Genomic DNA, 15,656 nt, shown 5'->3' on the forward strand with positions numbered 1-15,656 from the left:
TTTGGTTCATTTGTGGTTTTCCTCATCTTCTCATAGAATACATGATTTCAGGTGAGTTTAGCAAAACTTACAGAGAGACCATTTTTGTTCGCACTTAATAAGCATTTCTATTTCAATCCACTGTTTGCCTAATCTCCCTGCTCTATGCTGTGCCGTGGCAGAGCTGCTATTGTAGATAAGAGAGTGCTTGGCATAAACATGCACAGTAATATGAACAGTAACCACGGGTACCAAAGCCTCCCGCTAGCATTCTTCCAAGTGTCAAATGTCTATGGTTACCTTTCGGGAACCCGCAGCCCCTGTCCCTCCTGACAGCATCTCTTCAGCCAGCAAGTCACTGCCTGACAATTTATTAGTAGTTCAAACCACATGAACCTGACTAAATGCATGCTGGTCTCAAGCGTGTGGACTGAGGTGGGAGATGCTACGCTTAAATAAGTATATATTATTAATGAAGCTACGTGGTACTGCCTTATGCAATGTATACCGTTAAGGAGACAGTCAGGGAGGGTAAGCCAAGGAGGAGGCAGGCTCAGGGTTCATACTCTTTTATTCTATTCAGGGGCAAAATTTTCATGCCACGCCTCCGCGAGGAATCTTTGCAATGTGGTTCAGATTATCTTGTAGCGTTTGGCTTGAAGTGTCCCAAAACACTCTGTTGCTGTGTGAATGTGTTTTGTCTGATTCGATAAAAGAGTTGTGGGAAGAAAACCATGCCAAACACCAGATCTTTTCCAGGCATTTCTCTGCACAGCATGGTGTCACGCACAGCAACAAAAAACAAATCTCAGATTTGCAACAGTAATGGCTTAAAAGGGACAGTCTCTGTGAGTATTTGCAGTTAAGGTTGAGTAAAATATTTTCTTCTCCTACAAGATCATGAACGTTTGGCTTGAAATATGCCTTAGTATAGTGCCATCCTTTCCTTCAGCCACAATGGCTTATCATTTTTTCTCTTTTTAATCTCTTCCACCCAGTGCAAAGTCACCCGGCAAGGATTCATTACAGCAATTCCAAACTAGATGAGGCTGTAATAGAAATAAAAGTGCATTCTGTGTATCCTAATTGTCAGCCTGAATACCTGTATTAACCAGTACTAGAAGAGTGGGATTCATAACACATTCGCCAGGGAACCTGGTTCCCTGATAAAGCTAGTTTTAATATCTTTTAATATTTTATATGTGGACTTGCAAAAAGCTGGCATTTTGCAGCTTGTTAATGCAGTTTGGCACTAAGGAAATGTTTCTATTCGACATTACTAAAATCTGCATTTAACCAGTAAAATAATTAATTAATGATCATTGTATTTGTGTTTCTGGGGGATTATTTGAACTGACATTATGCTGATTGGTTGGTATGTTTATACATATCATTTTAGAGGTTGCCAAGGAAACCTAGAGCACTCTTTTTTGAAGGAAATAATTCGAATTAATTGTGCCAGTCATAATTTTTAAATAGTTTTGCAAGTGATCAGTTACATAATTATGCTAAGAGAATATAGCCTTTCATATTTATTATTATGTTCCTAACACTTACTTTAGGTTAAAAAACAGCAGAACAAGTCTCCCTCTACATGACACGCTTGGAGGACTGCAGCTGTAGTAGTTTAAATATGTTAATCATATGAGCATCTGGTTTATGGAGGGTTTTTTCTGATGCCACGACACTGAGCACAATGTTTCCGTGGGTGATCTTATTACTGATTCATAAATCTGACCTTTATAAAGTAAAAGAAAAAAAAAAAAGCTTAATTTTAGGGCAGTATCTGGGACGTATTTCAGAGAAGTGGTTAGGCCTTTGCCTCAGACCTGGAGGATGTTTATACGCTTGCATCAAAACTGTGATCCTGAAACTCCTGTGACAGCTGAAAGGTCAAGTGACTCTTCCCTCCCTTCCCTTTGGCTCTGCTTGCCCGGAGGCATGCGGGGGGCCTGAACCCGGCCAGCAGCCAGGCCCCTCCGAGCCACTCGCTCCCTCCCCGCCGCTGGACGGGAGAGAGATGGAAGAGCAAAAGTGAGAAAACTTGTTGTGGGTTGAGATAAAGAGAGTTTAGTAAGCGAAGGAAAGAGAAAGAAAAAAACCAAAACAAAGCGAGCGGTGTGAAGGCAATCTCTGAGCAGTGGTTACTTCCAAAAAACCCCCTCTCTCGGTATCTATTGCTGAGCACGATGTCATACGGTGTGGAACATCCCTTTGGTCAGTTGGGGTCGGCTGTCCCACCTGTGTCCCCTCCCAACCTCTTGCCCACCCCCAGCCTGCTCCCTTTGAGAGCAGAACGGGAAAAAGAGAAGGCCTTGCCGCTCTGCAGGCACTGCTCAGCAACAGCCACCACGCGGGTGTGTTGTCAACACTGTTCTGATCACAAATCCAAAGCACAGGACCGTATGGGCTGCTCTGAAGAAAATTAACTCCATCCCAGCCAGAGCCAGTGGAGCACACTTCAAATTCTCTCACATACATAGAAAGGCAACTCTGTGCCTGTGCTAAACTACCTCAAAACGTCTTAAAAGCTGAGCATATACCACAGGCAAGTCAGGGAATGGAGACTCTATTTCAGCCTGTTAAAGGCCCTGAACAGCTGTGGTTGGATGGGCAGTCCCTATCTGCACCTCCCGTCCACCAGCAGGATCAGTCCCAAAGCCACCTCTGATCGCTGCCCCATAGGAGGGATAGGGGGAGGAGTGAAACTCCCCACTGCCCTTCTGCATGTAGTTATGGTGTTCAGGAAAAGGAAGACTTGGGCTCACATCATGGGGGATCCAAGCCCCCTTTCTGGAAAACATGGTCTGCAGGGTATTTTGATGAGAAGCACTCATCGTCTGCCCAACCGCCATGCAGAACCGCCCCCCCCCACCCCGCCTTCGTCATACGCAGCAGAGCAAGTTGTGAGTGGAGAGCTGAGAGGAGCACGTGCTCAGCTGGGGCACAGGAGCCCACGCCAGGTTCCTGTGCCTGTGTTTTCTTTTCAGTGGAGAGCAAATATAAGCAAAGCGCAGTAATGATCGAGGTACTAAGCAACATACCTCCTCTAATCACTAGAGTATTTCACATAAAAGATGATGCATAGCTACCCTTCACATTTTCTTGGAAGAAAGTGTCTGATTTACTCTCCCAGATGCATACTACAAGTACGGGGATGCATCTTCTCTGCAGCCTGAGCAACCACGAGGCTGTGATTTCATGCAGCTGCTCTTCACTAGCTCATGGTGGCTCCCTGTTCAGTAGAGATTTTGGACCCTGCTTTGAGAGACCTAACTCTACAGGCACCAGCCAAAGAATTTCAGTCCAAGATCTGCAAAAGACCTAGTTCCCTCCCGAGCAGCATCTGGAGGACAGGCAGGATATACTCAGGCACCCAAAATGGCAAGGTATGCCTGTGTTCAAGCAACTTTGAAATCTGAGCTTATCTTCAATAGCGAGATAGCCCAGTGAAGTCAGGTTCATGATCTCTCTCACTTGCCCGCACCACTTCCAAAAGTGAGCTCTCTGCTATGTGCTCCCTTAGGTTTTTTTGACAGTGTTATCTGTTGTTAGATTTAAACTATCCTTAAATTACTTCTGCCCTACTGACTTCAGTTTTGCTTAATCAGGGCCACAGCAGAGGTGGCTAAACCTCCTCCCAACCCAAACCCTACTATTAAGTAACAGCATCTACAGAGACAGATGTTACCAGGAAACAAAATGAACAGTACAATGCACTTTCAAAACACCGTGTAACAGAATGACCTTGCGATTTCAAGGTCCCCTCAAACCCAATCACAGTGCCACGGGCAGCGCACATACCACCTTCAGCCACCACTTCAGGAAACAAGATGGTTTCTGAATGATAGTATCCTTTAATAATCACCCTGGTAAACATTTATTAAGCAAATAGCTTTAAGCCATGGATTGGGATAATCAGAGCGATAAATAGTAGGATCTTTTTGTTGTATGAAGTAGCCCATAAAATATAATACTGACCTCTTTCAATAGTAGCAATGATAAAGTGGTGGTTCTCTCTCTCCATGGGCCTGACAGGAGCCTGGATTTTCAAACGAGGGACTGACCACGTTCAGATGCTTGCAGTCAGCAGAGTTGCAGGCTCCATGTTCTACTCCTTTCCTCCTAGCAAAACTTATTTTACCTTCAGCTTGTTGTTTTACCCCCCATTTATTAGTTGAATCTACCTCTTTTCTCTTGTTTTATGCATCCTTCGGACTGGGACCAACTTTACAATCGCCAATCATCTGGCACAGGGAGGATCTCTTCTTTGATAGGAGCTCTCAAACTTTTCTGCAAAACCAAATAAGTATGCAAATAACTGCAAAAATAAGTAACTACAAAAACAGATAACTGCAATAATATTTAACCAATAGGGAACCAAATATTTTGGGCCAAATTATGCCAATTACAGTCTCTCATGAAGGATCTGACACATGAGTATGGCAGGGCCTTTGGAAAGTAGCAATTGATTGAACAAAGCGTCAGACAATATCTAACTGTTTCCTGTAAAGTATTGCAATCCGAGGAGAGCTATTTAACATGATAGCTACTTTTGTTGGTGTTGTTTCACTCTTGAAGTGGAAGAAAAGAGAGAGAATTAAAATAAGACGAAATGGGCTTTTCTCTCGTTTAATCTTTTATTCCTGGCAAGTAAAATTTACCCTAGTAATAATCCCTTTAAATGCTGTGAAGTAAATAAACTTTCAAATGGAGTAAGTGTCTTACAACTTACCTAATAATTTCATGACTGTTGGAAATTTTAAAGTTTTTGAAACAGGAACTTTTATACATCCAATTCATCATAAATTAATCATAATTTATTGCAACAGAACCCATCAAGTTGAATTCAGTTGACATTAATGAAAATGTCATCTGTATTTCTATAGGTGCTCCATTATAATTTGTCTGCAGTTAAATATTGGTCAATCATCACTTAAAATTAGGCCTACCCTCAATTTTTCTCCCAGTATGTCTTCTGGCCATACATAATGTAACTCGATTCTTGAGCTGAATGGGTAATTGCTGCTCTGTCTGTGCCACTAAACTGACCTATCATGGAAACACAATTTAGGTTTTTGTACCTGGTCAGTCTGGAATGAGTATCTTAAATGGAAAAAGTTATAGAACACAGCCAGTTAAATGAAATTCCCCGTTCTCTCTAAGCTAAGAGAGGTGAAAGTTTCCTAAATTGCATACAAAAATTGTCCCACCTTTTTGCAGAAGGAGGGAGCAGTGTTCCTGCAGCATTGACCAGAGAATGAAGAAAATTCTGGGAATCACGGAATCACGGAATCTTCAGAGTTGGAAGGGACCTCTAGAGATCATCTAGTCCAACTCCCCTGCTAGAGCAGGGTTGCCTAAAGCACATCCCTCAGGACTGCATCCAGGCGGGTCTTGAAAATCTCCAGAGAAGGGGACTCCACAACCTCCCTGGGCAGCCTGTTCCAGTGCTCCGTCACCCTCACTGTAAGGAAGTTTTTCCGTGTATTTGAACGGAACTTCCTATGTTCTAGCTTGTGCCCATTGCCCCTTGTCCTGTCGCTGGGAACCATTGAAAAGAGCCTGGCTCCGTCCTCCTTAAACCCACCCTTTAGATACTTGTAAACATTAATCAGGTCCCCCCTCAACCTTCTCTTCTCCAGGCTAAAGAGTCCCAGGAAGGAAAAATGATTTGGCCCTATAAGTAGACGTGGGGATTTTAAAAATGGAGCTGTATTTTAAAGCAGAAATGGTGAAAAAGACTTTTTGTAATCATTTTAGGCAAGGTGGGGTTTTCATTAACATAGATCACCCAAAAGGTGCCAAATGTCCTTACAGTCTGAACCCACAGTAAATTCCTGACAAATCCCGTACTTCCGTACTCAGCCATTTATGCTGCTAGTTACCAGTAACGCATTTGTCGTACTGAGGGACTTATGGACACAGCCAGCAAAAGAGGCATTCATTCAACCTCAGTGCTGCATCTCACATGCAAACAAAATCAGACTGAACAGACTGAAATAGTTCCCTGCTGCAGGCAAGGGAGAACATGCAGAAGGTCACTCTCAGGTGCATGTTGGGAAACTCGCCACCAGAAGGATCATGGAGGGATGCAGTAAATTCAAACACACAAAAATTATGTTCACTGTATGTATAATATTCAGGTGCAATAGACTTTTGCATTTGTAATACACACTGCCTTAGGGGGACCTGGGGGAAGAGTTTTCCAAAGAATGAAATTGTTCTTTCACAGGACAAAAAAATGTCCTCAAAATACATGAAGGATAAAGAGCATAGAGATGACAGAAATCAGTTACCTGTTTGGATTCCTGATGTCCCAGGGACATAACTCAGCAGTATAGATTTAACCATTAAATCAAAATCCTCTACAGTTACAGCAACTGTTCAAGCACACCTCTCACACTAACTCCGGAGATGCACTCTTCTAAAATTTCTGTCTCTGCATTTCTGCCCTCTGGTATTTACACACTGACAGTTAGAAAAATTAATTGCACATTCAAATATCGACTAAAGTGGGGGTTTTGTTTTTTAAATAGGATTTGGGGGCACGTTTATAAAGAAAAATTGAAACTTGATTTGACAACACTTATTATAGGATCAATGCATTTACAGGAATTTGGGCAGGAGTAGGCCCAAGTGATATTGTTCAAGAGAACACAACCATCTTTACAGTCTGTAGGAATTATTTGGTGAGATAATCCTAATTCCTTTGCTGCAAGCACCGAAGTCTCTAGCAGTCAAAGGTTAAAAGTTGAAATCATCTCAATGTTTGTTTCAAGAATTTACAGATCAGTATTATTTTACATGAGTAAAATAAGGAGCTGTGTTTCTAAGCAGGCTCAAGAGCAACCAGAAGTAGAGAGGCCAAGAGAACTGATCTCTGTTACTTTGATGGCTACATCGATGGTGTTTAGTGAGTATTTTACAAGCAATAGAGATCTTGGATAGGTGCCCCTGCGTTTTAATTCCTATTCAGTTTTACAAGAGTTTAATACCCTGCTCTAAAGAAACCAAACACTGGCTGCAGGAATTCAGTTTCCAGCTTTTCATTCTCTCAGCAGGAGACCGATGTTCTTTTTTTCCAAATAGTTGAAAACAACAAGAAAATCAGCAAAACATTCAGAGGATGGAAATGTTCGAGGTAGAGAAGAAGGGAATCGTTTACATATATGCATTTCCCAGATTTGAAAACTTGTTTTTCAACTCACATTTCTTCCCCACTTACTGCTGCTTGCTGACAGTAAGCTTTGTTCAATTGTGTCAGAGCTAACAGGAAGACGATAGTACATCGCCCAGCAGATTCAAACGGCAGGAAGACAACTTTGCCAAAAAATAAGTAAGTAAATAAATTACTTTTCAAAGCACTAATAAGTAACATCAATAAGAGTTTTATTATTGATGTGTCCATGCTCTAAGCATCAGACAGTGAAAGACCAGATGACTCCAGTGTGGTTTACAGCCTGCTCACTGAACAGGAAACCACTGAGCTTCACTCTTTGTTCAAAAGCTGCTGCTAACCTAAATTATCTTGTAATTCTGAGAGTGGGGCAGTTGAAACTCAAAAATTTGTGTTGGTATTTCACAAACTTTCGGCAATTCCAAGGGTGGATCCTTAGGTACTAGATAAAAGAAGTGTGGATTAATGCAGTCCTAATGTGATCCCTGGCCACATGATTGTAAAATATTTCTTCTTGTTGTTTCTGAATACTAAGTACCGCTACTGCAACGATGCACAAATGTCGCTGGACAGGCTGATACAGAGCTAAGGTCCAGTGAGTAAAGAGGGTGATGGCGAGACAACCATCATCCAGGACACCAAAGTCAAAACCCATTTATGTGTTTCCTCCACACTCACTATATCTCATATATTCCCTATGGCTGAGTAATAACAGGCTGGAAGAATACCATATTAGGACTAGGGGAAATTGTTGTACTTATTCTGCTGGCTGGCAGAATGGGAAGGGAGCCATGTGCAGTGGCACAGCTGCACGCTAAAAGAGAGGTTTAGTTCCTATCTCCCTAAGCAAATTCATCCCTCGGACAATATATTGAATATGCTAAAGCATCAATAAGGCTGTTACAATATTTATGTCTAAAATGAACGTTTGTAAAATGAGTAGAGCTCTCTGTAACGGCACCAAACTTGGAGCTGTAAATAAACAAAAATCTAAGGATTGACCCAAGATTGTTGAATTTCCAAATCTGCCAAATCATTTTTTAAATTTAATTAATATCCTTGCAGCTTTCACTCATTCTGTTAAGCTAGACTCTTTGAGAAGTTTCACAGAACAATGCCAATTTCTAATATTAAAGTGGATTGTTTTTTTTTTTTCTTTTTTTATGTCTTTAGATCTTGCCCAAACATATGTGCAGTAATGAATCTGGATATACATCCAAAAGGTAAAATTCTCTCAGTACTGAAAAAGGAAATACTATAGCATGTCTTCTTACCATACTTATTACTCCAAGTCACAGTTTGTAACATGCAAGGCATAAAGGATCAGAACGTTGTAAAAATTAAAATTAATTGTAAGAAAATAGGAAAAGAAATGTATATACACTAATCGGAAATTGTACACCCACTCATGAATAAAGCAAAAGGGTGTTTACTTCCATAGTGCCCAAAAAAGATGTTGGCTTTGTGATGTTATACACTACAAAAAGCCATCAATAAATCATCCTCTTGTCGGAGGATGTACTGAAAACAGTACGTTGGCTGATGGCTTCTAGAAAGCAACTAAGGAACTTTCCTTTTTCCTCTGCTACTACTCATGAAGGATTCCCCTCTTTTTACTGTTTGCTGTTCCAAAAAAATGGGACAATGACATAGGATCTCTAAATCCAATTCCATGACAGATTATGATCAGTAGTGAGCATGTTTTTAAATCACATTGGTTTCACATAAGCAAAACACTGCTCCTACTTAAGTCAGTGGAAAAATGATACCGCATTTCACAACTGTAGCTGAGCTAAGAGATATTTAATGCAAAACATACTAAATAAGGGCACAACTATCCAGATAAATTTATTTAGTATACCATATGTTTATTGTGTTATGTGAAGTTTGCTTAAATACATTCAATATCAATGTAATACAGAAGATTTATATTTATGGCTGGAAAAAGCAGTTCTGGAAAAATACAATGCAGCAGGCTATCATTTTATTGCAAGTCTTTTATTCTCTAAGGATAGCTGGCCATATCACAAAAGCTCACCAACACTGGCATTTATTCACGTGCCTTTTTCACATTCTCTGAAGCGAAGCCTGCCTGGTCTTTTGCTTGGTTTGGGAATGAAACCTATGCAATTCAAGAAGCTTCTACTTGTCTCGCCTAACCCCTCTAGAGGCTAGAGGTAGATGCCAATATACTTAACAGGACAAGTTTTTGCACCCTGCATTTGTACCAGACAGAAAAAAGTGACTCTGAAAACTGCTATGCAGGTTCTTCCTTGCAGCATTTCCAGCCTCATTTTTTTGTATTGAAGTGGTTAGGAGACACCCTGTCAGGATCACAAGGTTTATTAAAATATAACCCACAATACTTTATCGCTTTCTGTTACTGGCTGAAACACCACAAACAGTGACTGAAAAACCACTGTGTGTTCACAGGCTCACGGAAGTCAGTGGGAACAGATTTACCTCCTGCTTTTGTATTTAAAGAAGGGCTACATTTCTGATCGTGGGTTTTCATGTACAAATTGTTAACCTGTCACCCTTTTGAACAGACTTTTTTTAGGTCACTATGAAAAGCAGGCGAGGTTGCCACAAAATGCACGCAATTATATTCCCGCGCACATTAAAGATAAATTAATTTCTTCCCTTTTGTCCTTTGACATCAGGCATTCTCTGTCAACTGGCAGAAGCACACCCACGCGTATACCGTAGAAATGTAACACCTTACTATTGTTATATATTATATACTCCATTTATTAATTTGACAGAGGATGTAGTAAAGCATCAAAAAAATTTTCAGACTGAATAAAATATGATCGGTCCCTATAGCTTGAGAAGACTCTGACTCTTGCCAGCCGTAGGTCTTTAGCTTGCAGTGAAATTGATGCCAGAAGGTCCAGCTAATTGCAACTACCTGGCACAAAGATTCTGCCCTCTTTCATCCCTGTACAACAGCCAGTGCAACAGAAGCCAGGAAACTGGATGTTCCAGGGTGATATATATAGTAAATATCAGAAACAGTCTCCCCCCAAGCAGTGAGCCTCTTTGACCGTCTTCCACCACCCGGATGGCACGCAGCACTTCTCATTCTGAAGGCCCCATATGTGCAGCATAGCTGACAGAATGAAATATTCATCTTCACTACCAAAATGTCATTCTTAAATTACAGGAGGAGCAGATTCTGGCTGGTTTGCAGCCCTCAGCTAGCGCAGAGCAAATATTTGGGCATTCACCTTATGTAAAGGGAATGCCCGCAGGAGAGCGGCAACGCTGCCTCTCCCTTCACACGCACTGTGCAAAGGAGGCGTTAGAAGCAAAGGAGAGGGAGGGCTGGAGTTCCTCCAGACTCTGGTGATCACGGTGTAACAGAATCACGGAATCACGGAATCTTCAGAGTTGGAAGGGACCTCTAGAGATCATCTAGTCCAACTCCCCTGCTAGAGCAGGATTGCCTAAAGCACATCCCTCAGGACTGCATCCAGGCGGGTCTTGAAAATCTCCAGAGAAGGGGACTCCACAACCTCCCTGGGCAGCCTGTTCCAGTGCTCTGTCACCCTCACTGTAAAGAAGTTTTTCCGTGTATTTGAACGGAACTTCCTATGTTCTAGCTTGTGCCCATTGCCCCTTGTCCTGTCACTGGGAACCATTGAAAAGAGCCTGGCTCCGTCCTCCTTAAACCCACCCTTTAGATACTTGTAAACATTAATCAGGTCCCCCCTCAACCTTCTCTTCTCCAGGCTAAAGAGTCCCAGCTCTCTCAGCCTTTCCTCATAAGGGAGATGCTCCAGTCCCATAATCATCTTGGTTGCCCTACGCTGGACTCACTCCAGTAGTTCCCTGTCCCTCTTGAACTGGGGAGCCTAAAACTGGACACAGTACTCCAGTTGTGGCCTCACCAGTGCAGAGTAGAGGGGAAGAATGACCTCCCTCGACCTACTGGCCACACTCTTCCCTATGCAGCCCAGGATGCCATTGGCCTTCTTGGCGACAAGGGCGCACTGCTGGCTCATGGATAATTTGCTGTCTACCAGGACCCCCAGGTCCTTCTCCTCAGAGCTGCTTCCCAGCATGTCCGCCCCTAACCTATACTGGTGTTTGGCATTCTTCCTTCCCAGGTGCAGGACCCTACACTTGCTTTTGTTGAACCTCATTAGGTTCTTCTCTGCCCAGCTCTCCAGCCTGTCCAGGTCACGCTGGATGGCAGCACGGCCCTCTGGAGTGTCGGCCACCCCTCCCAGCTTGGTATCATCAGCAAACTTGCTGAGGATACACTCTGTCCCCTCATCTAGGTCATTAATGAATATATTGAACAAAATTGGTCCAAGTATTGACCCCTGAGGGACACCACTGGTTACAGGCCTCCAACTGGACTCTGTGCCACTGATCACAACCCTCTGAGTTCTGTCACTCAGCCAGCTCTCGATCCACCTCAATGTCACCTCGTCTAGCCCATACTTCCTCAGCTTCCTAATGAGGATGTTATGGGAGACAGTGTCAAAAGCCTTGCTAAGGTCAAGGTAGATGACATCTATGGCTCTCCCCTCATCCAGCCAACCCGTTATAACATCATAGAAAGCTATCAGATGGGTCAGGCATGATTTGCCCTTGGTAAATCCATGCTGACCACTTCCAATAACTTCCTGTTCCTCTATGTGTTTGGAGACGACATCCAGAATGAGTCGCTCCATTACCTTCCCAGGGACAGAGGTGAGACTAACTGGTCTGTAGTTCCCTGGGTCCTCCTTCTTGCCTTTTTTGAAGATTGGAGTGATGTCAGCCTTCCTCCAGTCCTCAGGCACCTCTCCTGTTCCCCATGACTTTTCAAAGACGATGGAGAGCGGTCTAGCGATAACATCTGCCAGCTCTCTCAGAATAAACTAACCCGGACACCAAATTGTAAACCAATGTTGGATAGCAATAAATCACCCCAAAGACTTGTGTCAAACAGTCTCCTTTTAGCATCAAGCCATGAAATGCATGATGTTTACCACTGCTATTCACTTCTTATTGTGGAAGATAGAATGAGCATTTTTTAAACTAACAGAAGTAAAAAGGCTACAATTTAAGACACTGATTGCCTTTTTTCATTATTGTATCGGTACCACCTCATTATCCTCTCATCTCCCTCGGTAATAGTATTGATTTAACTGGGTTTTCTCCTGATCTGCACCAGCATATCTAAAGAGAAAACCAGACAACTAGTTTGCATGAATAACTCTCCCTCCCCCCCCACCCCGTGAATGATGCTTGGAGGAGAGATAAAAGTACTATGTCTATTGAATAAATGAACATTCAATGCCATCTGCTGGGGTATACAAAACTCTGCAATACCAGGCTCATGCAGTATTCAGAACTTAAGAATAGTGGCAAATGTAAAGAGACTGTTAAGGTGAAGACTGGCTTCCTTCAGAACACTGCTGGAAGGGAGGGTTGTGGGCTGCTGCCCATCTTTCACATACTTGCACAGGGTATAACACCTGGGCAAGAACTGGGTCTGGTTTCAACTCTTTCCTTGGCGTAAAAGGGTTTCAGTCCACAATTCTCCCTTCCTCCTAAGCATTAGAGCGTGCTGTAATCATACGTCATAGGTTAGGCGTAACAGAAGGAACTTCATCCTCTGCTTTTGAAATCAGGCTATTGTGTAGCCACAGACGCAAGATTTGCGAGGCTACAGGCAGCCTAAGCAAGGATTGCTTCAGGAGCCCAGAACAGGAGCATGTACTGGGAAAGGACAAACCACGGCTGTTTTGCATTAAACAGTCACTGGATCAAATGTCCAAATCAGGTTAAGGGAAGAACTTGTGAGTCTTTTCTCAAGTAAACACACTCTCCTGTCCACCAGCTCTTTGGCCCTGTAACTCATGCTCTCCATAAGACACGTTCCATGGGCAGACCAGCCACTGCCTAGAAGAGTTTATAGCCTGGTAGTTGGAGCGTTCTCGGTTTTGGGAAACGTGAATTTGGAACTTCTCAAGCTGAAACCAGGACTCCAATTCCCTGGGCAAGTGCTGTGCTACTACAGAAAAGACATCAGCACAACTCATTTTCCAGTTCAGTCTGAAAGCAGGAGGTCAGATTCTCTTCTGCCACTAAAGGAACACAATACATTTCTATTCAGAAGAGGGATTTCCAGGCCAGGATCCCCAAGCTCAACAGGGTGAGCCCTTACAGTTCTGCACCAAGCATCAAAATTCAGAAGAGAGAGAGGAGCTGAAGCACATCCTTCTCTGAGTATTTTCTGTGGGCGTGCTTAGACATGCTAGTGGTTGCGCATCCCATTTCCACGCAGCTACTTCCTTATGCACTGCATAGGTCAACAAACTCACGGGTGGATTTGCTTCATCTCCTTTGTTTTAGTATCTGTAAAATACTGTGCTGTTGACAGATTTTTATTCCTTTATATAAGCTATTAGTTATTGTATCATTTTCTACAGAATGACACCTGCTGACATTTTTTCTCCATTTCATACAGAAAACAGAAGGACTCTTCCTGCTAATACCTACCATTTTGTAAGTATCACAATGTTCTTCCTAAAACTTCCCCCCCCCCCTTCTTGATGTGTGTTTATATCATCTTGGCTATAACACTGGTAACGGAAAACATAATCCTCGCTGGTTGTTAATGCAAAATAAAACATGAGAATTTTGAAGTATATATAAGAAATTTTGCTTTGTTTTAGTGGGAGCTAGATTAGAGAAGTGACTCACCCACTAGTCAAGTCTCTATTTATGGTCTGAATCTAAAAATGCACCTTTATCATAAAATCATGTGAAAATAACAGAAGTCAAGCTGAACAAGTACGGAAGTCATGAACCTCAAGGTTTAATATGTAACCAGTGCAAATGAAAGCTGAAAAGCTAGCAGTACACATTTCAGTGTCTTCCTATTTGTATCTGAAAGCTGGTTTTGAATTTCAGCTCAGGTATATAAGAAAAGACTGCAAATACCTTAACAAGTCAGAGAAAGATTAAAAGAAAGCACAGGTCTACTGCTTAATAAGCAATTTGAACAAGTAAAGGATGACTAAAGAAGGCTGATGCAATCAATACTTTGGCTGCTTCAGGTTTCATAGAAAGGTTGATTACAGTCAGACGCTATATGGAATTAATACCAACCAGAAGGCAGTAATAATGCAGAGTAGAACAGGGCAAGAACAGCCAGGAGAATATTTACTTATGCTAAAGCACTTAGGGATGTATTTGAAGTAATTTCTGAGACATTAATTGATTATCTTTGGGAACCCTCCAAGGAATCCTAAGTTCCTAAAGCAATGGAAAAGAACACCGGTAACCTCAATTTCTTACAAGAAAGCAAGCAGATCCTGAGGTTCATTGGATACCTGGAGAGACTATTAAACAAAGTCAGTCTGAAAGCATCTTTTGGAAATAATAAGTCTGATTATGTAAAACATTTCTACATGAAGAACATCTCTTCAACTCATCAAGCCAAAGTAATTTCTTTCCTGTCAGAAATACAACTGTAACGGGGAGAAAGAAAAGAGTATACATGGTATATCTTGGTTTTTGTTAGGTCTTTGACATTTCCCAGAAGACAGTCTCACAAGTAGAAACCTGGTCTAGATGAAAACGTGTGAAGTGTTTGCAGAATTGATTGAAAAAGTATCCACCCTCAGCCTAGTTGACAGTAGTCTGCTTATGCAGCAGAAGAGCCTGCAAACCCATGTATCCTGCTGGGGTCCGTCTAGGGTGTGGTGGGTTTTTTTTTTATTTACAGTTAGTTATAAAAAGGCAAACCTCACCCCAAATGTACTGTCAAGAACACTTCTTGGAGGTCTGCTTGATGTTTTAATAAAGATGTGTACAATCTGGAGAGAGTTCACAGGAAAGTAACACTGGGGATATGAGGTTCAAAGTCTTAAGTTGGTTGACAACTCGGGAAAGCTTTACAGAATTATACTTGCTTAGTGAGAAGACTAAAAGGAAATATAGTTTTAGGCATTAAACATAATAAAGGTTGAAATAAAGGGGATAGTAATCAATTTTTTTTTAAGCGTCCTTGGAGGGTAAAACAAACTGGTTTAATTTGTAGCACTCAAGAGAAAAAGCATGAACTGAAAGGACAGTTAACTAGTGGAAGAAGACACCTCAGGAAGCTATTGATTCCCCATTACTAGAGTTCAAGAAGAGATTAAAACAAACATCAGGAAAGATCCAAGTGTGTGGATGCACCTGTGCTCTCTCTAGGAGCAAAATATAACTTAGAAAGCTACTGGCTGCCCCCAGCTGAGTTCACTCGGCAGTAATCTCAGCTCTGCACTATTTGTGCACGTCTCCTCCTGAAGGAAGCCAGCAGTTATGTTCCAGCATGTAAACAGTGAGTATGAAGGGTGGAGCAGGACTCCAGAAAATAATCTTGAGCAAACCTAGTACAAGCATGTAGACGCATCCAGAGATATCCTGAGTCACTCCCAGCACCACATTTCTGTGGACTCCACTGTTCAATACGTACTTGCTGTCACGTTCATGTGGACTGCACGCT

The 15,656-nt window shown here is 42.2% G+C and overlaps 1 protein-coding gene across 1 annotated transcript in view; it reads left to right on the forward strand.

Annotated features, from left to right (window-relative positions):
- CLNK (cytokine dependent hematopoietic cell linker) overlaps positions 1 to 15,656 on the forward strand; it is a 57,963-nt gene that overhangs the window by 14,926 nt on the left and 27,381 nt on the right. Inside the window, exons 2-4 of the mRNA XM_054203489.1 lie at positions 7,247 to 7,318; positions 8,333 to 8,382; positions 13,629 to 13,666. Coding sequence (XP_054059464.1) covers positions 7,247 to 7,318; positions 8,333 to 8,382; positions 13,629 to 13,666 — 160 coding nt within the window. The remainder of the gene's footprint in view (positions 1 to 7,246; positions 7,319 to 8,332; positions 8,383 to 13,628; positions 13,667 to 15,656) is intronic.

The sequence above is a fragment of the Rissa tridactyla genome, chromosome 5 (genome assembly GCF_028500815.1).
Source record: "Rissa tridactyla isolate bRisTri1 chromosome 5, bRisTri1.patW.cur.20221130, whole genome shotgun sequence".
NCBI lineage: Eukaryota > Metazoa > Chordata > Aves > Charadriiformes > Laridae > Rissa > Rissa tridactyla.